The 24,381-nt window shown below is 44.4% G+C and overlaps 2 protein-coding genes across 4 annotated transcripts in view; one reads left to right on the top strand and one right to left on the bottom strand.

Annotated features, from left to right (window-relative positions):
• Positions 1 to 44: 44 nt before the first annotated feature.
• LOC132398489 (leucine-rich repeat-containing protein 15-like) overlaps positions 45 to 24,381 on the bottom strand; it is a 146,344-nt gene continuing 122,007 nt past the window's right edge. For all 3 annotated transcript variants that reach the window (XM_059978034.1, XM_059978023.1, XM_059978014.1), the window contains one exon: positions 45 to 3,159. In XM_059978034.1, coding sequence (XP_059834017.1) covers positions 1,921 to 3,159 — 1,239 coding nt within the window. In that variant the 3' untranslated portion in view covers positions 45 to 1,920. The remainder of the gene's footprint in view (positions 3,160 to 24,381) is intronic.
• The window catches only part of riok3 (RIO kinase 3 (yeast)), a 76,731-nt gene continuing 55,670 nt past the window's right edge, over positions 3,321 to 24,381 (top strand). The window contains exon 1 of the mRNA XM_059977991.1: positions 3,321 to 3,345. The gene's annotated coding sequence lies outside the window, so the exon portion shown is untranslated. The remainder of the gene's footprint in view (positions 3,346 to 24,381) is intronic.

Below are 24,381 nucleotides of genomic sequence, written 5' to 3'. Positions count from 1 at the left end.
TTAATTCCCCTGTTATGCAAAGATCTATCCAGCTTTGTGTTAAATAAATTTAATTTGGTAGCTTTATCCTAATTCCACTCCTCGAAATCTTGAGACTACGTCCTTTAGTTCTAGTCTCACATAGCAATAGAAACAACTTTCCTGCCTCTATCTTTGTATCTGTAAGGAGCTGTTGACTTTAAATAGGTTCCAGTGAACCAGTGGTTGCCATGCAGAGTCAGTGAACTGTTGCTTGTGCTCAGAAATTCAATGGCGCTTGGTATATTGCAGTCTGATCCACACAATGAGACACGGGCTAGGGGAGTTTAAAACTAGAGGGCAGAGGTTTAAAGTGAGAGGGAAAAGAGTTAAAGGGATCCAATGGGTAAATTTTTCACACAAAGGGTGAAAAGCTGCCAGAGTGGTTATAATTACAATGTTTAGAAGACACTTGGACAGATACGTGAGCAGGACAGGATTAGAGGGAATATGGACAGGCAAATGAAACTAGCTTAGAAGGATAACTTGGTCAACATGGACAAGTTGGGCCGAAGGGTCTGCTCCTGTGTTGTGTGGCTCTGAGCCTCTGGCTTTGGGCAGGAATTGACCTGCTGTTGACAAACCCTCAGAGTACTGACCCTCCTGGATTGACTCAGGGCCCATGATCATCAGGGAGGGAGATAAAAGGTCACAGCAGTGCCGAGTTCATACCTTTCTCGTTCCGCAGCATTGTGTGCAGGAGCGACGTGCAGTATTTCATCACAAAGTAAGCCTAATGAAGTCAGCAATGGAAGTCTGTCAGAACCAGAATCTGGTTCAGCATTACTGACTCAGATAATGTGAAGTTTGCTGTTTTGTGGCAGCAATACAGTGCAAGAAATAGTTCCCAATGCAGAAAGCCCTGACCCATCCCTCAGTGCCAAACCATGGGGGTTGAGGCAGGAACTTTACATAAAGCCTTCAGCCCCATGATGGGTCTTCCTCAGTATCTCTCCACCAACCTCTGGCTCCTTCCCCACTGACCATCAGCTTCCTCCCATCATTCCCTCCCCTGACCACCTGACCCCCAAGTTCCCTCCCCCTATGAAGCTATTTGCCATCTTCACTATTTCCCCTCTTCTGGGACCCTGGAACCATCAGAACTCTTTCCCCCTTGGTCAGACCCTAAAATGGAAAGGCTTTAGAAGTGAAGGTGTGGATGACCCTTTGTACCATGTGTGCTCCAGCCATCCTCAACTTCCTGGCTCTTTCGTTTCAGATTTTCTGATCATCCCCAGATCTACATGGTCTCTGAGTTCATTGTGTCAAACCTTTCACTCTTGTTTTCTAAAATTTAGCTCACAGCCCAGGGTCACTGGCCTCACTGCCCCTAAATGTGATCCCTGGCCCTCCCATGAAGGTGACCCATGAACATAAGGTTTTGCTGTAGTTGCCCCCACTGTCCCATGCAGCCTTTGTAACCAAATTATATCTCTAATCAAATGAGTTGGTTGACGGAATATATCGAAACATTGTTGAATTGTTTTGTCAATGACCAGTACAGTGTGAGGATGTGCTGGGGACAGCCCACGTGTAAGCATACTTCCGGTGCCAACATAGCATGTCCACAACATCTAACCCCTGTGTCTTTGGAATGTGGGAAGAAGCCAGATCACTTGGAGGAAATGCATGTGGTCACAGTGAAAACGTACAAACTCCTTACAGAGGACTGTGGGAATTGAACCCCAATCTTCTGATCACTGGCACGGTAAGGAGTTAAGCTAAACACCATGGTACCATGCCGCACCAACCAAAAGGATTTGTGAATTTTTTTTTAAACTGAATCTATACAGTATATGGATGGAATTTAATAACTTCTCTTAAATCTCACCAGTTAGTGCCTGCCCAGTAAGTTCCACGCATTAGTAAATCACTGACATCTTTAACTAAGTTATTTCAGTCTCACACTGAGGAGCACTGCTTCTTCCTGCAGTCGATATGTGTGGATTGGACAGGTGCTGCCACTGCCTTGAAACAGACTGGATTGTCCCTCAGGAGGACCGAGGTAATATTTTGGAATATCTCAGGGTCCCATTGGCTAATGAGGTTGTTGGTGACCAGCAGACACTTCAACTGTAGGAGATTCTCAGCAAATCCTCTTGGAAAGCCAATGAGCTTATTAAAGGAACAAGTCAGCTCTTCCAGATGTGTTAGTCCTTCAAATACTGGAAGGCTGCTGAGCTGGTTGTTGTCCAGGTGTAGGAATATTAGGTTAGGGTTATGTCTGAATGTTTCACTCTTCAGTTCATTAATAAGATTATCAGAGACCTTCAATGTTTGCAGTGCTTCCAGACCAGAGATGAGGTTTTTTGGTAGACAGGTCAATGAGTTGTTGGATAAGTCCAGCATCAATAGTTTGGTCAAGTTAGCAAATATAGGAGGTGAGAGACTAGTAATGAGGTTCCCAGAGGTGGTTAGGTACTGTAAGTTACCCTGATGGCTGAACAAAGATACCATGAAATTCTTTAACTTGTTGTTGTCCAGACGCAGATCAGTCAGATTGCGTTGGCTCTTGAAGAGTTGGAGAGGCAGGGAGCTCAGCTGATTGTTGGACAAGTCCAGAACATCGAGGAGATGTAATGGGTGGAACAGTGTTGATGGGAGTGTTTGCAGTCTGTTATTGTTGAGAAGCAGGGTGTCCAGCCGAGGGAAGTTGTTGAATGTTCTCTGGAGCACCGTGAGTTCATTGTTGGATAAATCTAAGTAAGTCAGTTTCTCATGACGCCACATCACAGGGAGAGTATTAAATTTGTTATTGGCCAGGTTTAACCAGGTGAGCTGTGGAAGGTTTCCAAACAGGTCCACTTGTATCTCCAACAGGTGGTTGGCAGACAAGTCCAAAGCTTGGAGTTCAAGCAGAAAATCAAACGTGTAGTTGTGAAGGAGGAGGCGATTTCTTGATAAACCAAGGTAGCTTAGGTTTGTGAGGTTTTTAAAAGCATTCTGAGGGATTCTGATCAAAGAGTTTTCATCCAGGTATAATGTTTCTGTTCCATGGTCAATGTCAGGTGGAAAATTCAGCAGAGAGACACTGCGGCAGTCAACTGCTTTAGAATAGCAGGAACATTTTTTGGGACAGGCAGAGAGGAATCCTGTGTTCAGGAGGAGCAGGAGGACGTGTATAAGTTTGTCCATGGTTACCTACATGACAGAGAAAAATAAGCTCATTACACACAGCTCCTAGCAACGGCTGGTTTCAGGCAAAACATTGGTGATGCTTTTTCAGTCTGGAGACACAAAAGGGACTAAGTAGATGCTGGGATTTGGAGCAACAAACAAATTCAAACAAATTGCTGGAGGAACTCAGCAGTTTGGAGGCCTGTCTGTGTGAGTGGGAGGGAGGGAGGAAAGGAACTTGTTTTGCTGCTGCTGCTTTTGTTGCTTGTGTTGTTTTGCTGTACATTGTGGGAATGCGATGTTGGTGCCAGTATGTGTAGCGACACTTACAGGCTACTCCCAGCACATCCTTGGGTGTGTTGGTTGTTAACATAAATGATGCTTTTTATTGTACGTTGTGATATACAGTACATGGGATAAATAAATTAATCTGAAATCTGAGCAGTGTCTGTGGCAGGAAATGAACAGTGCATGTTTTAAGTCAGGAGCCCAGCTGTGGTTGATGAACTTCTCAACCTTTCAGACAAACAAAGCATGCACCTCTCTTTAGAATCTTTAGGCCTAAAGTGTTTTCTCACAGTCTGGTTTCTCCAGTAGGCATCTTTCCAGTGTTACATTAGATACAAAAGTGCATGATCTACATTGGGTCTACTTGCCCTCATGGACACATGCCTGATGTAAACAGGGGTTGAGTCAGTCATGCAGTAACTTGCTGATCTGCTCCTGGATCTGGCCAAGGTAGCCATTCACTTTTCCAAGCAGCAGGCTGTCGGAGGTTCCACTTGAGCTGACTTGTCCTGTTTCTCATTTGTCTGTGCCTGAGTGTCTCTGGAGAGGGAGCAAATGGTATCCACCTGCTGTGTGGAGATCTTCTGACACTGGTGGGCAACACAGGGATGGAGAATATCTGGCATAGACTTGTTTACAGGGGAGAAATTCATTCCTGGTCAGTCCAGTGAAAACAGCCTTCGAGGCAGCAGAGGGGCAGAGATAGTGGAGCTGCTGCCTCTAGATGGCAGTGTTTTAATTTGAAAATGATATACCTGTAAATACTGTTAGTGGCCACTTTGTTAAGTACAGAGTGGAACCGGTGTGGTCTTCTGCTTCTGTAGCCCTTCCACTTACAATTTTGACATGTTGTGCATTCAGAAGTGCTAATATGCATACCACTGTTTTAACACGAGGTACTGTCGCTTTCCTGTCAGTTTGAACCAATGTGGACATTCTCCTGTGACTTCTCTCATTAACAAGATGTTTTTGCCCACAGAATTGCAGTTCACTGGATGTATTTTTGCACTATTCTCTGTAAACTCTAGAGACTGTTACACATAAAAATCCCAGGAGATCATCAGTTTCTAAGATGCTTATACCACACTGGCACTAACAATCATTCCATAATCAAAGTCCCTTAGATCCCATTTTTTCCCCATTCTGACATTTGGTCTGAACATGAACTGACCATGACCGCATGCATTGATGCATTGAGTTGCTGCCACATGATTGGCTGATGAAAAGGAGTACCTAATAAAATGTCTACTGAGTGTACGTAGGTAAAGTTTCTCTTAAAGGGGGTGCATCAGACCTATCACAATGGTATTGTATGGGTGTGCCCAAATCAGTAATCAAAATGAATCTAACCTTGGAGGAGAAGGGACAAAGCTGGAATTGGATATAAAATTAATGATGTTTAAAATGAGTTTTTCAATTAATTGCACTGATTAAAACTGTATAAGTAGTTGCTAGTTTTGGTACACTTTACAATTATAAGAGTCATAGCACGTACACCGATGCTTTGGCTTAACCAGTCTACGGTGCCCACGCAGCTCGTCCCAATTTCCTTTTTTTGTCACTTATCCCTCTAAGCCCCAACCCTCCATGTACCTGTCCAAGTGCTTCTTAAACAAATTACCTGCTTCAACCACTTCCTCTGGCAGTTCGTTTCATATACTCAGCATCCTCCAGGTGAAAATGTTGCCCCTCTAGTCGCTTTTTAATTTTTCCCCTAAACCTATGTCCTGTAGTTTTGGACTCCCCTACCTTGGGGAAAAGATAGTCACCATCCACCTTATCTATGCCTGTCATGATTTTAAACAATTTCTGTAAGGTGCATCTCAAGCATAGATGAATGAGAAGAGATTTGATAGAGGCATATCAAATTATACAGAGGGTATTGATAGGTAAATGCAAGCATGCTTTTTCCACTGCGGTTGAGTGAGAGTAGAACGAGAGATTGCAGGTTAAAGTTGAATGGTGAAATATTTAAGGGGACCATGAGGGGGAACTTCTTCACGGGGATGGTGAGAATGTGGAACTAGTGCCAGCAGAAGTGCTGGATGTGGATTTGATTTTAGCATTTAAAAGAAATTTGGATAAGTACGTGGATGGGAGGGGTATGGAGGGTTATGGTTCAGGTGCAGGTTAATGGGACTGGGCAGATTTATAGTTCAGCATGGACTTGGTAGGCTGAAGGACCTGTTTCTGTGCTGTTCTACTCTGACAATTCTCCTATGTTCCAAGGAATAAACACCTAGCATGACCAACCTCTCCCTGCAACTTAGGCCCTCTAGTCCTGGCAACATCCTCATAAATCTTCTCTGCACTCTTCAATCTAATCACATCTTTCCTATAACAGGGTGACCGCCTTATACATAATACTCCACATGCGGCCTCACCAGTCATTTCAAGGCTGTGATGTAATATCTCATTCATATACAAAATGCCTTTTGTTTGAAAATGTGCAGAGCCCAGTATCTGGTGTTTGTGGTATATCTCACACACTATGGTTTATCTCTGACAATCCACCATCAGACCAGTAGGAAATTCTGATGTTTGGCATCCGACTCACCAAAGATCTGGTCCTCTCTCCATACCATTCACCAGGGACTTGGTCCTCACTCCCCTCCACTCACCAGACACATTGCCCCCACCCTGATTCCAAATTCCTGCCAATCACTGATGAATGGTTCCCATTCACCAGAGACCTGGTCCCTGCTCTCTCCCATTCACCAGAGCTCTGATTCTATGCTCCCTTTGGACTTACTTGGTCCCTGGATCTCACGCTCCCTTTTAAATTATTGTTTCCTGGAAAATTCATTAAAATTCTCTGTAACTTCTGGAAAAAAAAATTAAAAGTGGATTGGAATGAAAAGCATCCAATAGTCCAGAAAATCTGCTAATCTAACAGGACCAAAAGTCTGTAAAACCATATTATGTCGGGAGTACAATTAGGCCATTCGGCCCATCAAGTCTGCTCCAACATTCAAACATAGCTGATTTATTTTCCCTTTCAATGTTATATTCCTGCTTTCTTCCTTAACCTTTGTTGCCCTTACGAATTAAAAACTTATCAACCTCCACTTTCAATATACCCAATGACTTGGTCTTCATAGCTATCTGTGATAACGAATTCCACAGATTCACTCCCCTCTGGCTAAAAAAATACTCATCTCTGTAAGACACAAATGCATTGGAGTATCGGACTTTTACTGTCAGCATGATATGCTTACTCAAACACTAAGGAGGCCGAAAACCATATATATTGCACAAAGAGGTATGAAAGTAAATTACAAACAAGTGAAAATCTACAGATGCAAATTGTCTCATGGGTCACTTGCAGAATTAGTTTACATGAGTAAAACCAATATTTCAAGGCACAATACATATTAAATCTGTATTCTGTGCTGTATTACATAATGACTTCATGTCTAAATTCACCAGCACTTACCAGTGTCATCGCTTGCTGCAACACAAAAGGCACAAAGTGCATTATTTCCCCGCGCTTTCCTTGCTGCAATCAGTTGTTGACAGAGTCTATTTGCTAACTATATTTCACAGAAGGTCAAAACCACAGGCTTGGCAAAGATCAGGAGCTGGGGCTGCTGACTTGTTTAGAGGGGAGAAAATTTGGTTACTTCTGCTAAAACTGTGACAGGAATACCTGAGCTCTGGACTCTATTCCTTAGAACTTAGCTTCATTAACTCCTAGCATTTAGTGTTTATAACTGGGCAGCACTGTGGCACAAGTTCAAAGTGAATTTATTATCAAAGCACATATATGTCACTGTGCTGTCTTTACGACAGTTATTTAGTTTATAATATTTTTGCTTAGTAATTCATTCAATAGTATTTTCTAGCTAGAATTAGAAGTGTTTGAAGTATATTCATTGCATGTAAAATATATCGGCATGTGATGACGTCACATCCGGTTTCGCCGCGTCTTGTGGGAAAACACCGGTTTGAAATTAGCGCGAGGGTGGGGGCTTTCCACGAGGCTCACCTGAGCACAAGCAGTTTTGCAGGCATGAGAAATCACAGTGAGAGCAACGCTGTAAGTTAATAGATAATCGATATATTGAACTAAGATGTTAATGCCGATCCTGTTAGAAGTAACGACGGTAGATAATGTTTATGCTTTCGTTAGTTAAAGAGTCGCGGATAGTTTGCATGGAAGTGTATTTAAAGTAGTCAATGGAGCAGGTAAACTCTCCCTGTATACTGCACCTTAGTGTAATGTAGTTATAGTCACCTTTGCAAGTATTTACACTTGAAATGTGATATTAAGGAAGGAACAAATACTGTATCAATCTTGTATTGTTTTATCAACAGTTTTCACCATATGTTAATGTGAAGAGTGAACAGTAAATGGTTAATCTTACTGCGATCTGGTTTCATTGACTGTGGTTTATCCGGACATTAAATTCGGCGTTCGTTACACCCGAAGGAGAACGTTACAGTGAAAAAGCGGCATTATCAGGTGTTTCAAGTGCTGCAATGTCAGCTCAATCCAGCATCAAGTCGACGCCGCCCAGCGACAAGGGCAGTAAACCGACATCAAGTAAGCCCACCCAGGCGTTATCAGGTGTTCCAAGTGCTGCAATGTCAGCTCGATCTGGGATCAAGTCGATGGCGCCCAGCGACAAGGGCAGTAGAACGACATCAAGTAAGTCCACCCAGGCAAGAGCCAAGGCAGAAGCCGCCAAGGTGCGACTGCATTACGCCAAACAAGAAGCAGTTTTGAAAATGAAACTGGCCACCAGAGAAGCCGAAATCCAGAAAGAAAGGGCCGCCAGAGAAGCCGAAATCCAGAATGAAAGAGCTGACAACCGATATACTTTGACACCAAAGTTACAAAGTTCGATGCGAAGAGACGCGGAGGTTGAATCCAGGATGGCAAATTCCATGAGAAACGTGCGTTCTCAGTCATATAGGCGCCAGCCCGCATGCTGCTTGCAGCCGATCCCATGCTGCAGTATTTAGCACGACGGGATCTCGTCACTTCGGGACTGTACCAGTTTGACGATAAACCCGAAAATTACCGTGCTTGGCTCTCCACATTCACCAACGTGATTGACGGGGTCCAGCTCAGTGCAACCCAAAGGTTGGACCTTATGGCGAAATGGCTGGGGAAAGAATCACGCGACCAGGTGAGACGCATGCGTTCAGTGTACATCAACAAACCTGAGCTAGCCTTAAGCGAAGCATGGGAGAGACTTTGGGAGAGATATGGGGCCCCCGACATTATTGAAGCGGCGCTATATCGACGTCTGGAAAACTTTCCTAAGGTGTCAGCCAAAGATCACTTTAAGTTAAGAGAATTCGGAGATTTACTCATGGAGATCCAAGGCGCCAAAGAAGATGGCTATTCAGCTGGTCTAGTATTCCTAGATACTCCATCCGGGATTAGACCAATTGTGGACAAACTTCCATTTGGGCTGCAGGACAAGTGGCTGACTGTTGCCTCAGAGTACAAGGAAGACCACGATGGTCGATTTCCTCCCTTTAAGCACCTCACTAGGTTTGTGTGCAAGGAGGCGAAGAGGCGAAACGACCCTAGCCTTGTAGGTCCAGGAAGCAGTTCGATTTACACCAAGCCAGGCAGATCCGTTTCGAATGTTTTCAACATTGATAAACCCGTGTCATTGCTCAAGACCGAAGCCCTTACAACTAACAACGACCCTGGCAAGTATTGTCCATTGCATAACAAACCTCACCCCCTGAAAGCATGCAGAATGTTTAGGGAAAAACCCCTTGAAGAGAGGACGGCTCTTCTCAAGGAGAAAAGAATATGTTTTAGATGCTGTTCCTCAACCTCTCACCTCGCCAGAGAGTGTACGATCGCCGTGAAGTGTCCGGAATGTGACAGCCCAGATCACGTCGAGGCCATGCATCCCGACCTGTTACCGCAAACCGAGAGCGCTCCTTCACCCCCACAACAGGACGGCGGGGAGGGAGAGGCTCACTCTAGGTCAATAGCTGTCAGCACGAACTGTACAGAAGTTTGCGGTCAAGCTCAGTCAAGTCGTTCTTGTTCCAAGATCTGCCTCACTAAGGTGTACCCTAAAGGAGCCAAAGACAAGGCCATCAAAGCCTATGTGATTCTGGACGATCAGAGCAATCGTTCACTAGTCAGTCCAGAGTTCTTTAAATTGTTCAACATTGAGAGTGAGCGGTTCCCATACTACCTCAAAACTTGCTCAGGCAACATGGAAACCCAAGGAAGGAAGGCAGAAGGCATCCAGATCGAGTCCCTGGATGGTAAAGTCGTCATCTGTCTCCCTCCGCTCTTAGAGTGCAATGAAATCATGAATAACCGCGCTGGGATCCCGACACCAAGTGCGGTGCTACACCAGCCGCATCTCCACCACATCGCCAAACACATCCCAGAACTGGATCCGAAAGCGGAAATACTCCTGCTATTAGGAAGAGATGTTATCCAGGTACACAAGGTTAGGCAGCAGATCAATGGACCACTCAACGCCCCCTTCGCGCAACGTCTGGATCTGGGCTGGGTGGTGATAGGAGAGGTGTGTCTCGGTGACGTACACAAACCGATGGTTAACACACTCAAGACCAATGTGCTAGAGAGTGGCCGCCATTCAATCTTTCAACCCTGCCCGAGTGTCCCGTGCATCAAGGAAGCACAACAAGGCGTTAACAAGCGCGAGGCAAGCGACGAGTCGCTGGGCCAGTCAGTCTTCGCTCTAACGAAGTATGACAACAAACTTGCACAATCAGCTCAAGATACCATTTCTTTAAAAACCAAAGACACCAAGGTCTTCAGAGATGAAGCAAATAATGGGGTTGCCCCATTGCCTATCAGAGAACCATGCCAGCGCTCACCAGATAACAAAGAGCAGGCAGTCAAATGGTTCATGTCCTTACGGAAAACCCGGAAAAGGAAACCTGAGATGCAGCAACACACCCGATTGGCCCACGAGGTACTGTGCACCCTAATGGCAGAGGTCACAGCCATTATAAACGCACAATCATTCCTACCTGTGTCTTCTGACCCAGAAAACCCCTTTATACTTTCGCCATCAACGCTCCTTACGCAAAAGGCAGGAGCACCTCCTCCACCAGGAGACTTCTCAGACAAGAATTTGTACACAAAGCAATGGAGACAAGTCCAGGCTCTGGCAAATCAGTTCTGGTCCCGCTGGAGACAGAAATATCTACCCTCGTTGCAACAGAGACGAAAGTGGACAGAACCCCGCAGGAATCTTCAAGTTGGAGACTTAGTCCTGCTCAGGGACAAGCAAGTCGCTCGCAACAGCTGGCCAACGGCCAGAATCACTGCTACATTCCCTATCGAGGATGGACATGTCAGGAAGATCGAATTGAAGACTACCGACCAAGGCGATGTGAAAATTTACCAAGGGCCAGTTACAGAAGTTATTCTACTTCTACCCAATGACTGATTAAGAGACTAAGTTTTGTACTCTGCTCATTGTGACCTTACGAAGGTCAAGCGGGGAGTGCGCTGTCTTTACGACAGTTATTTAGTTTATAATATTTTTGCTTAGTAATTCATTCAATAGTATTTTCTAGCTAGAATTAGAAGTGTTTGAAGTATATTCATTGCATGTAAAATATATCGGCATGTGATGACGTCACATCCGGTTTCGCCGCGTCTTGTGGGAAAACACCGGTTTGAAATTAGCGCGAGGGTGGGGGCTTTCCACGAGGCACACCTGAGCACAAGCAGTTTTGCAGGCATGAGAAATCACAGTGAGAGCAACGCTGTAAGTTAATAGATAATCGATATATTGAACTAAGATGTTAATGCCGATCCTGTTAGAAGTAACGACGGTAGATAATGTTTATGCTTTCGTTAGTTAAAGAGTCGCGGATAGTTTGCATGGAAGTGTATTTAAAGTAGTCAATGGAGCAGATAAACTCTCCCTGTATACTGCACCTTAGTGTAATGTAGTTATAGTCACCTTTGCAAGTATTTACACTTGAAATGTGATATTAAGGAAGGAACAAATACTGTATCAATCTTGTATTGTTTTATCAACAGTTTTCACCATATGTTAATGTGAAGAGTGAACAGTAAATGGTTAATCTTACTGCGATCTGGTTTCATTGACTGTGGTTTATCCGGACGTTAAATTCGGCGTTTGTTACACCCGAAGGAGAACGTTACAGTCACCATATACAGCCCTGAGATTCATTTTCTTGTGGGCATACTCAACAAGTCCATAATAGAATTAATGAAAGACAACTCCAATTTGGGTGTTCAACCAGTGTGCAAAAGACAACATGCAAATACAAAAAGAAATAATAATGAGTAAATAAGCAATAAATATTGAGATCATGAGATGAAGAGTTCTTGAAAGTGAGTCCACAGGTTATGGAAATATTTCTACAATGAGCCAAGTGAAGTTATTCCCTATGATTCAAGAGCCTGATGGTTGAGGGATAATAACTATTGCTGTACCTGGTGGTTCACTTTTTAAAAAATATATGCTATTGCGGTTTTTGCACTTTTTAATCTATGCAATATACATACTGTAATTGATTTATTTTTCTTTCTGTATTATCATGTATTGCATTGAACTGCTGCTGCTAAGTTAACAAATTTCATGGCACATGCTGGTCATAATAAGTCTGATTCTGGTGTGAGTCCTGATGACAGCAGTGAGAAGAGACCCAAAACCTGGGTACTAGGGGTCCCTGCAGATGGATCCTGTTTTCCTGCAATAATGCTTCATGTTCTCAATGGTGGGAAGGGCTTAACCTGTGATGGACTGGGCCATATCCACTGCTTTTTTGAGGATTTTCCATTCAAGGGCATTGATGCTTCCATACCAGGCTGTGATGCAGCCAGTCACTTTACTAGACGTCTTTAGAAGTTTGTCAAAGTTTTAGATATCATGTTGAACCTTCGTAAACCTCAAAGGAAGTAGAAGCACTTTTTTGTAATTGCACTTGCGTGCTGGATCTAGGACAAGTCTTCCAAAAAGATAACACTGAGGAATGTAAAGTTGCTGACCCTCTCCACCTTTGATCCCCTGATGAGCCCATAGACCTCTGTTTTCCTCCTCCTGAGGTTAATAATCAGCTCCTCAGTCTTGCTGACATTGTGTCATAGGTGGTTGTTGTTAATGGCACCAGTCAGCCAGGTTTTCAATCTCCCTCCTATATGCTGATCTGGCCTACGACAGTGGCATCATCAGCAAACTTGATTATGGCATTGAAGCTGTGCTTAATCATAAAGTGAGTAGAGCAGAGGGCTAAGCACACAGCCTTGTGGTGCACCTGTGCTGATAGTGATGATGGAAGAGATGTTGTCAATCTGAACTGACTAGGATCTGCAGTGAGGAAATCAAGGATCCAATTGCACAAGGAAGTATTGAAGGCAAGGTCTTGAAGTTTATTTAAGTTAGCAATGCTGCCTAATGGCTCTGTTGCTCATGAAGGAATTAAAATATGGAAGAAAACATCTAACTGGAATGAGTCAAGGACAGTGGAAGAAGGCAAACTAAATGACTTTGTTCCTGACATGTGGCGGAAGGAATGGAGGTCGACATTTTGTGAGAATGTTCTGGAACCTCCATTTTGTGAACATGTTTTGCTCAGGAATAACTAGATCAAAGAACTTAAAAGTGGACACAATGATACCTCTATTGATAGTCTGTTAAACTAGAGATTTTCAAGTAAGGTATTTATGAGATGGTCTTCGGTAAAATAGCACATGTGGATTTATGATTAGTGTTATGTACCCCGTAACTGGGTCACTTACCAGCAAAGATAGAGAGATCCGTTGAAGTCTGATGGTACTATTTTAACAGTATTTATTGATAAAAATACACAAAATAATATCAATGCAAACATACAGATAATATATGTTGTCAATACTAAATCAAAAAGCGCGGGTATAATAATAATCAATAAGAAATTGCTCTATCGTTGTCTAGGGGATAATGTATTGTCCGATGGAAATATAAAAGTCACTGTTGGTTCGTTCAAGCTGCAGCGTTTTGGTTTGAGAGAAAGACGGGTTAAAACTTGCCCAGTCCTTTTATGATGTCAATCCTTCGAGAGTCGTTGGGAGCTGGTTTCCCCGTTGTTAGCTAAAAGCCGTTTTTCCATGGTAAAAGCCACCGGTTTCGGGGCAAATGGAACCGAACGCACGTGGCCTCCCCACTGGCTTCCGCTATTACGGGATCACTAGCGTTTCTTCTGGTGCGTCTGAGGGGCTGTTCCCACAGACCCTCTTTTATCCTGACTCACAGGGTCTCAGATGTCAATGAGGTTGAGATGATGCAATCTCTCCACCAACCTCCCCCTCAGTTCATTGCCTGGGGCTTCGATGCATTGTACAGGATGCCATACACAAGTCCGTCTCCCAAGAGACAATAGCCAGTATCAATGGGTCCGCCTTCTTGGAGGCCAGGTCACATACCAATCTTTGTGAATTCTGCATGTCTTTCTCTCATTTCCTGGGTCTCCTGAACGGACTCAATAGTGAGCTTGTGATTCTCACAAAGGAGGGGGCTACCCTGCACCCTTCGGCCCCTCAGAGCTGTGGTACATTCATGACACCCCCTTTCTTCAAAGCGTTTTCACCATTGGTGGAAACGAAGTAGTACAGAGTCTTACAGGATTTTAGAGTCTAACACAATACAAAAGCTTTTCTTTTTCACTACAGAGTAATACAGTTATACATTCAATTCAGCATCTAAACAGTTAACGATTACAGTGTCACTTCCTTTAATATCATAACATCTTGTACCTTACTAAAGTCTTGTAGCATCAGACTCCAACTTAGTAACCACCTATTTTTTTTCCTTCAGCAAACAAAACTAAAGAGTTGTGACCTTAAGCTTACGTGTATACTACAAAAGTTCATGCAAATACTAATCTTTATGTTGCTTTCAAACTTAACAGGTAGGTTTCCATGGGGTTGCCTTTATTATTCACCTGCTTTGTTGAAATCCCGTAAAACCAGCTTTTGATATTTAAAAATGGCATCCCCATTAACCCTCACCTCTTTTCCGATTAGTTCCCATGTGGGGAGCTTGGGTACCCTGGCGAAATAGGCTTTCGCCCGCTTCTTTCATAGGAGTTATTTTATCAACACTATGTCCCAAACTTAGACCATCTTCTGAATTTCTACCCAATTCTTTAATTTTACACAAGTTGCTGGCTTTCTCTTCAGGACCCTTCAGGCAATTAGTTTTCAGTTCGAACTCTTTGTTCAAGCAGCATTTCAAATTCTGCCTTTTCACACCACACTCTGGAATAACAATAGCATGGGGGGCCCCCGTCATCTTCCAACTCAATCTGTAAGCGATCCGCAGGCTTTAATTTTTCTTCATTCGATTTGGGAACTACATATTTCCTGTTTCCCTCAATAATAATATTCATCTCCCCACTTTTGATCTCCGCATTAACTTTCAACACACCATCGAGCACAAACACCTGGGAACTCTCACTTCCCACTATTACTAAGGTTAACCCTTTCTTCACTGAACCAAGTCTATCTGACCCACAAGGATGGCTTTCCTTTTCATCTGAATCAAATACCTCAGACTTTTTCTGAGCTCCATTACTAGGTTCAGTAATGTGCATCCACATCTTGGACACACTCAAATGGGACATTTGCCTCTTTCAGGCTTTCAATACCCGTACCCGGTCCAAATTCTAAATTCCCCTGATTCTCCCAGCTATTCTCTGGGCAACACCCTTCCGGAGTAAGCTCAACCCCGCGGGCTGAAACAACCTCATCTGCCAACCCAGCAGATTTCTTCAAGGTAAGGGCACCCTTTTCATCTAGGACTGCTCTCATTTCATTATCGGGAACACCTTTAGAATTTTCAACTTCTTCAAACTGTTTTGCCAAACCAGACAGATCATCCATGTCCAATCCTGGACCTTTTAACAGCTCTACCTGTTTCTCATCTTTATCTTCTGCCTCTAGAACTTTTCTCCTCGCTAAGGGCAGGTCTACCTCCTCTCCCTTACCCTCTTTCACTCTACTACTCTTCGTTTTACCACCCACTAAACCAGGGGTGTCAAACTCATTTTAGGTCACGGGCTGGATTGGGCAAAATGCAGCTTCATGCGGGCCGGATCAGTCGGGCGTGTGCGAACGCAGCTTTCATTGCCTCTGTTTTTTCAGCCTGTTCTCATGTGTCTCAATCTCTGCTATAACTACAAAGTGTTTCACTTCACAAATTCCGTTTCTTATGAAGAAGACTGCTGAGCAAGCATTATTTTTAAGATTGGTATTAACTTACAATCATAGGCTTCATATCGCCGGGCTATTAATAATTAAAATAATAGATCTATCTAAAATGATCTCGCGGGCCGGATATAATTGTACGCCGGGCCGGATATGGCCCGCTGGCCTTGAGTTTGACACCTATGTTCTAAACCCTCGTGGTCCAGGGTCAGTAAAAACGTCTCGGCTAAATCGAAACTGGCCGGATTTAAACTGCTCCCTTTCTCAGCTGCCTTTCTCGACATGCTGCGAGTGATCATGCATGAGGGATAGATCTTGGAATCTAGTGGCAGGGCCGCAACACTCACCAGCCGGCTTGTCAGCGTCATGGCTGACCAAACTTTACCACCGGCTAAATCGTTACCGAGAAGGACGTCCGCGTCAGTTCTCGGAAATTCTGATCGCACCCCTATTTCAACTAGTCCAGACACCAGCTCACAATCCATAATGATCCGATGTAAGGACACCATTTCCGTCCCTTTTCCTATTCCTTTCACAGCTACCATTCTCGTCTTGCAACCAAAATCTAGTACCTTACTGCTGATCAACGACAGCTCAGCCCCTGTGTCTCTCCAGATCCGTACTGGAACTGGTGTGTCTCCCTCCCTCACAGACACGGTTCCGTTTGACATACAAGTCAGACCCTTCTCGTACTCTGTCTACCCGGGGCTCTCTTGTCAATTTACTGATTACCACGGCGCATCCGATAGGGACTGCTGCTTTCCCTTTTCCTGTCTCTTTCCTTGGAGCAAAGCACTTAGATGCAATATGCCCCCCCCCCTCCACAATTAAAACAGGTCAAGCCCGGAAATCTCTGGCCGTCTGGCCTTTCCCCCTCAACCTTACCACTAGCTCCCGGCGGGACCTCTGCCTCAGTCGGCGGGCTTTCTCGATCGTTCCCACGGTCTCTCTGGGAACTTTTATTCGAGGAAAACTTTGTCTTGTGGGTTAGGGCATATTCATCTGTGAACCTAGCAAATTCTGAGATGGACTTATTCGGCTTCTCATTCAAATACATCCGGATATCCTCCGAAACACAACCTTTAAATTCCTCAATCAGAATTAACTCCCTGAGACACCAATAATCCTCTTCCACTGTCTCTGCCTGTGCACCAACGGTCCAAGAGCACACCCTTCTCATAGGCAAACTCGGTATACACCTGATTCCACCCTTTCTTTAAATTTCTGAACTTTTGTCTATACGCCTCAGGTACTAACTCATAACTCCGGAGAATGGCCGCCTTTACTTTGTCATAACTCTCCTCCTCTTCCTCCTCCATGGACAACGCCGTATATGCCTGCTGTGCCTTCCCTTTTAACACACTTTGTAACAGCGCCACCCACTGATCTCTGGGTCACTTCTGATTCACTGCCACCTTTTCAAAAAGCAAGAAATAACTATCAACATCCGTCTCCTCGAACGGAGGTACTAACCTCAACTCTTGACTAACATTAAACTGCTCCTCTCGGTCTGACCCTTAATCTCTTTGCTCTTGCCTTAACTTCTCCATCTCCAGGGATATTTTCCAACACCTCAGCTGCAAACACATTCTTCCCAATATAATACTGAGTTATTGCCCTTCGCACCTCCCGCTTTTTCATTGACAACCTCACCTCTGCGAGGTTTAACCCCTTCGTCAAATTTATCAAGTCTGATTTGGTGGCCGCCTCTAGTGCCTCCAGAGTCGGGTTTTCTATAAATTAACCCACGTCCATCTTTGCTGATTTCCTGTCTGGCTACCCGCGTAACCAGATCCAAGTTTGGACTTACAAGCCCGATTCACTGGCCCTCCAATTTGGTATCAAATCCCGGACGAGCCCCCGTTGTTACGTACCCCGTAACTGGGTCACTTACCAGCAAAGATAGAGAGGTCCGTTGAAGTCTGATTGTACTATTTTAACAGTATTTATTGATAAAAATACACAAAATAATATCAATGCAAACATACAGATAATATACGTTGTCAGTACTAAATCAAAAAGCGCGGGTATAATAATAATCAATAAGAAATTGCTCTATCGTTGTCTAGGGGATAATGTATTGTCCGATGGAAATATAAAAGTCACTGTTGGTTCGTTCAAGCTGCAGCGTTTTGGTTTGAGAGAAAGACGGGTTAAAACTTGCCCAGTCCTTTTATGATGTCAATCCTTCGAGAGTCGTTGGGAGCTGGTTTCCCCGTTGTTAGCTAAAAGCCGTTTTTCCATGGTAAAAGCCACCGGTTCCGGGGCAAATGGAACCGAACGCACGTGGCCTCCCCACTGGCTTCCGCTATTACGGGATCGCTAGCGTTTCTTCTGGTGCGTCTGAGGGGCTGTTCCCACAGACCCTCTTTTATCCTGACTCACAGGGTCTCAGATGTCAATGAGGTTGAGATGATGCAATCTCTCCACCAACCTCCCCCTCAGTTCATTGCCTGGGGCTTCGATGCATTGTACAGGATGCCATACACAAGTCCGTCTCCCAAGAGACAATAGCCAGTATCAATGGGTCCGCCTTCTTGGAGGCCAGGTCACATTCCAATCTTTGTGAATTCTGCATGTCTTTCTCTCATTTCCTGGGTCTCCTGAACGGACTCAATAGTGATCTTGCGATTCTCACAAAGGAGGGGGCTACCCCGCACCCTTCGGCCCCTCAGAGCTGTGGTACATTCATAACATTAGGATAACTTGTGTTTGTGACTTGAGGTAACCTTAGCCTAGCAACTAGCTGATCTGGCTGAACTGCTTTGATTCATGAGAACAAAGAAATGCCATTTATTATAAGTTGTCACTTGTGAGAAGGCCAATAAAATAAATAGGCAGGAAAGACAAAGGAGAGTGTTGGTGAATGTTGTTTACTTGGATTTTCATAAGATCTTTGACAAGGTGCTGTATGTGAAGCTGCTGAACAGGATAAGAGCCCATGGTATTACAGGAAAGATACTGGCATGGATAGAATATTGGTTGATTAGCAGGAGACAAAGGGTGGGAATATAGGGTGCATTTTTCTGGTTGGTTGTCTGTGAGTAGTGATATTCTGCAGGGGCTGGTTTTGGAACTATTTCCTTTCATTGTCAATGACTTAGATGATGGAGTTGATGGCTTTGTGGCTAAGTTTGTTGACGATGGAAAGATGGGAAGGGTAAGCAGTGTTGAGGAAGCTGGGAGGCTGCAGAAGGACTTAGATTAGGAGAATAGGCAAAGAAGTGGCACATGGAATACAGTGTAGAGAAGTGTATGGACATGCACTTTGGTAAAAGGAATGAAGATGTAGACTATTCTAAACAGAGCAAATGCAAAAATCAGAGGTGCAAAGGGACTTGGGAGTCCTCATGCCGGATTCTCTGGAAGTTAATTTGCAGTTTGAGTTGGTGGTAAGGAAGGTAAATGCAATGTTGGCATTGATTTCAAGAGGACTAGAATATAAAAACGGATGAAATACTAAATGTGTATAAGGCATTGGTTGGACCGTACTTGGAATATTCTTCACACAATAGAAATGGAGGCCCCATCTAAGTAAGGTTATGCTAGCATTGGAGAGGATCCAAAAGTTTTTCATGAGAATGGACCTGGGAATGAAAAGGTTAACACATGATTTGCATTTGATGGCTCTGGGTCCATACTTGCTGGAGTTTAGAAGAAGGAAGAGAGTTCTTGTGATGAATTTGGGTTTACTTTTCGCAAAGCTCTAAACTCAAAATAAGATTTTAAGCACTATTTGATGTAGATGTGTATGTGCACCCTCACTATAGGGGGGGTTATTCTTCAAGGACTAACCTCTCTGTCTAGTCTCTGTGGTGAGGTCTTGAGTGGTGCGTGCACCATCCCTATCAAGGAGGAGATACTCCAGCTGATGAAATATATTTTATTTTTAAGGATACGCATTTAACTTTAAATAGTTCTTAACACACATTTAACATTCACAGAGGATTTCTGATTAATGTTTCCCAATTACAAAACATTTATAAACTACAAAGGATTTTCAAACATAAAAACTAAGGTTGGGGAATGAGTTCCTGTTCTTTCTGTCACCACGTCTTTATGTCATTCGCTCTCTCATTCCTAACGATTCCCAATGCTTTCTAACAGAAATACTGTTTTGCTACTAGTTGACATTATTTACATACATTTATTGTGACAAAGTAATTTGCATAGATGGTCTAAACGCGTCTGGAGACAAAGATCCCAGATAGCTAAAAGTAATGCAGTGAGGGCTGGCTCTGAGTACACAAATATTCCAACCGTTGATACATCATACCTGTGGCAATGTTTTGTGTGCTAAGTTACATAACCCCCATTGTTTTGTGTTTGGCTAAAGCAGACAGGCCACCTCATGGTCACTTCACTTAGTAAGCAACATCTCTCAGCAGCCAGCCCCATGCTGTGGACCATCAACCTGTATTCTATAACACTACCTGCAAATGAGCATATAGGAGGGAGATTGAAAAACTGGTCGAGTGGTGCTACAACTATCTCTTACTCAATGTTAGAAAGACCAAAGAACTGATTATTGATTTCTGGAGAAGGAAACTGGAGGTCGATGAGCCAGTCCTTATCGGGAGATCAAAAGTGGAGAGGGTCAGCAACTTTAAATTCCTTGGGGTTATCATTTTAGAGGATCTGACCTGCGTCCAGCCTGTAGTGCCATTACAAAGAAAGTATGGCCGCACCTATACTTTCTTAGAAGTTTGCGAAGTATTGGCATGTCATCTAAAACTTTGACAAACTTCTATAGATGTGTAGTGGATGCATCACAGCCTGGTATGGAAACACCAGTGTTTTTGAATAAACAAAAAGTAGTGGATATGGACAGCTTAATCTATCACTGGTAAAGACCTTTCCCACCATTGAGCACATCTACAAGGAGTACTGTAGGACCCCGCCACCAAGGCCATGCTCTCTGCTGCCATCAGGAAGAAGGTACAAGAGCCTCAGGACTTGCACTGTCCGATTCAGGAACAGCGATTACTCCTGAACCATAGTTTCTTGAACCGGAGGGGATAACTTCACTTAACTTTACTCATCGCATCACTGAACTGTTCCCAAAGCCTAAAAACTCACTTTCAAAATTCTTCATCTCATGTTCTCAATGTTCTCAATTTCTTATTTTAGTTATTATTTTATTTTTGAATTTGCACAGTTGTCTTTTGCATGCTGCTTGACAATTCCTGCTGGGTGCAGTCTTTCATTGATTTTATTGTGTTTGTTGTATTTACATGAATGCCTGCAAGAAAATGAACCTATGTGTTGTATACAGAGACATAGACTGTATGTACTTTAATAAAAAGCTGCGCTTTTAACTTCAAACTGATTGCTGCTTGCAGTTTACATTAATAATTGAAGACTGGTTGTGCTGTCTTTACGACAGTTATTTAGTTTATAATATTTTCGCTTAGTGATTCATTCAATAGTATTTTCTAGTTAGAATTAGAAGTGTTTAAAGTGTATTCATTGCATGTAAAATATATCGGCATGCGATGACGTCACATCCGGTTTCGCCGCGTCTTGTGGGAAAACACCGGTTTGAAATTAGCGCGAGGGTGGGGGCTTTCCACGAGGCTCACCTGAGCACAAGCAGTTTTGCAGGCATGAGAAATCACAGTGAGAGCAACGCTGTAAGTTAATAGATAATCGATATATTGAACTAAGATGTTAATGCTGATCCTGTTAGAGGTAACGACGGTAGATAATGTTTATGCTTTCGTTAGTTAAAGAGTCGCGGATAGTTTGCATGGAAGTGTATTTAAAGTAGTCAATGGAGCAGGTAAACTCTCCCTGTATACTGCACCTTAGTGTAATGTAGTTATAGTCACCTTTGCAAGTATTTACACTTGAAATGTGATATTAAGGAAGGAACAAATACTGTATCAATCTTGTATTGTTTTATCAACAGTTTTCACCATATGTTAATGTGAAGAGTGAACAGTAAATGGTTAATCTTACTGCGATCTGGTTTGCATTGGCTGTGGTTTATCCGGACGTTAAATTCGGCGTTTCGTTACACCCGAAGGAGAACGTTACAGTGAAAAAGCGGCATTATCAGGTGTTTCAAGTGCTGCAATGTCAGCTCAATCCAGCATCAAGTCGACGCCGCCCAGCGACAAGGGCAGTAAACCGACATCAAGTAAGCCCACCCAGGCGTTATCAGGTGTTCCAAGTGCTGCAATGTCAGCTCGATCCGGGATCAAGTCGATGGCGCCCAGCGACAAGGGCAGTAGAACGACATCAAGTAAGTCCACACAGGCAAGAGCCAAGGCAGAAGCCGCCAAGGTGCGACTGCATTACGCCAAACAAGAGGCAGTTTTGAAAATGAAACTGGCCACCAAAGAAGCCGAAAGGGCCGCCAGACAAAGAGAAGAGGCTGCCAGACAAAGAGAAGAGGCCGCCAGAGAAGCCGAAACCCAGTTGGAAATGACAAAAATATCGACAGAGTTGCATGTGCTGCAGCTAGAAGGAGAAGGAGAAGCTGCCAGGGTGGAAGCAGAGTACATAGAAGAAGCTGAAGGGTCGCGTGATCTGACCGAAACAAGTTCTGCTTTGGAAAGGACCAGACTGGAACGCACGAGCGACTATGTACAATATCAAGCAGACAGGCAGGCTCGTCTCCCCTCTCCATACCTATTCGATAACTTCCCCAGCTACGAGGAAGAGAATTTACCCTCGCGGCCCTGCGATGAAGTCAAGAATGAAAGAGCTGACAACCGATATACTTTGACACCAAAGTTACAAAGTTCGATGCGAAGAGACGCGGAGGTTGAATCCAGGATGGCAAATTCCATGAGAAACGTGCGTTCTCAGTCATATAGGCGCCAACGTACTTCTCCAGCCCGCATGCCGCTTGCAGCCGATCCCACGCTGCAGTATTTAGCACGACGGGATCTCGTCACTTCGGGACTGTACCAGTTTGACGATAAACCCGAAAATTACCGTGCTTGGCTCTCCACATTCACCAACGTGATTGACGGGGTCCAGCTCAGTGCAACCCAAAGGTTGGACCTTATGGCGAAATGGCTGGGAAAAGAATCACGCGACCAGGTGAGACGCATGCGTTCAGTGTACATCAACAAACCTGAGCTAGCCTTAAGCGAAGCGTGGGAGAGACTTTGGGAGAGATATGGGGCCCCCGACATTATTGAAGCGGCGCTATATCGACATCTGGAAAACTTTCCTAAGGTGTCAGCCAAAGATCACTTTAAGTTAAGAGAATTCGGAGATTTACTCATGGAGATCCAAGGCGCCAAAGAAGATGGCTATTCAGCTGGTTTAGTATTCCTAGATACTCCATCCGGGATTAGACCAATTGTGGACAAACTTCCATTTGGGCTGCAGGACAAGTGGCTGACTGTTGCCTCAGAGTACAAGGAAGACCACGATGGTCGATTTCCTCCCTTTGAGCTCCTCAATAGGTTTGTGTGCAAGGAGGCGAAGAGGCGAAACGACCCTAGCCTTGTAGGTCCAGGAAGCAGTTCGATTTACACCAAGCCAGGCAGATCCGTTTCGAATGTTTTCAACATTGATAAACCCGTGTCAGTGCTCAAGACCGAAGCCCTTACGACTAACAACGACCCTGGCAAGTATTGTCCATTGCATAACAAACCTCACCCCCTGAAAGCATGCAGAATGTTTAGGGAAAAACCCCTTGAAGAGAGGACGGCTCTTCTCAAGGAGAAAAGAATATGTTTTAGATGCTGTTCCTCAACCTCTCACCTCGCCAGAGAGTGTACGATCGCCGTGAAGTGTCCGGAATGTGGCAGCCCAGATCACGTCGAGGCCATGCATCCCGACCTGTCACCACAAACCGAGAGCGCTCCTTCACCCCCACAACAGGACGGCGGGGAGGGAGAGGCTCACTCTAGGTCAATAGCTGTCAGCACGAACTGTACAGAAGTTTGCGGTCAAGCTCAGTCAAGTCGTTCTTGTTCCAAGATCTGCCTCACTAAGGTGTACCCTAAAGGAGCCAAAGACAAGGCCATCAAAGCCTATGTGATTCTGGACGATCAGAGCAATCGTTCACTAGTCAGTCCAGAGTTCTTTAAATTGTTCAACATTGAGAGTGAGCGGTTCCCATACTACCTCAAAACTTGCTCAGGCAACATGGAAACCCAAGGAAGGAAGGCAGAAGGCATCCAGATCGAGTCCCTGGATGGTAAAGTCGTCATCTGTCTCCCTCCGCTCTTAGAGTGCAATGAAATCATGAATAACCGCGCTGGGATCCCGACACCAAGTGCGGTGCTACACCAGCCGCATCTCCACCACATCGCCAAACACATCCCAGAACTGGATCCGAAAGCGGAAATACTCCTGCTATTAGGAAGAGATGTTATCCAGGTACACAAGGTTAGGCAGCAGATCAATGGACCACTCAACGCCCCCTTCGCGCAACGTCTGGATCTGGGCTGGGTGGTGATAGGAGAGGTGTGTCTCGGTGACGTACACAAACCGACGGTCGGCACACTCAAGACCAATGTGCTAGAGAGTGGCCGCCATTCGATCTTTCAACCCTGCCCGAGTGTCCCGTGCATCAAGGAAGCACAACAAGGCGTTAACAAGCGCGAGGCAAGCGACGAGTCGCTGGGCCAGTCAGTCTTCGCTCTAACGAAGTATGACAACAAACTTGCACAATCAGCTCAAGATACCATTTCTTTAAAAACCAAAGACACCAAGGTCTTCAGAGATGAAGCAAATAATGGGGTTGCCCCATTGCCTATCAGAGAACCATGCCAGCGCTCACCAGATAACAAAGAGCAGGCAGTCAAACG

Source organism: Hypanus sabinus, chromosome 1 (genome assembly GCF_030144855.1).
Source record: "Hypanus sabinus isolate sHypSab1 chromosome 1, sHypSab1.hap1, whole genome shotgun sequence".
NCBI lineage: Eukaryota > Metazoa > Chordata > Chondrichthyes > Myliobatiformes > Dasyatidae > Hypanus > Hypanus sabinus.
The sequence above is the reverse complement of the archived record's forward strand: the minus strand, read 5'-3'. Positions and strand labels throughout refer to the sequence as shown.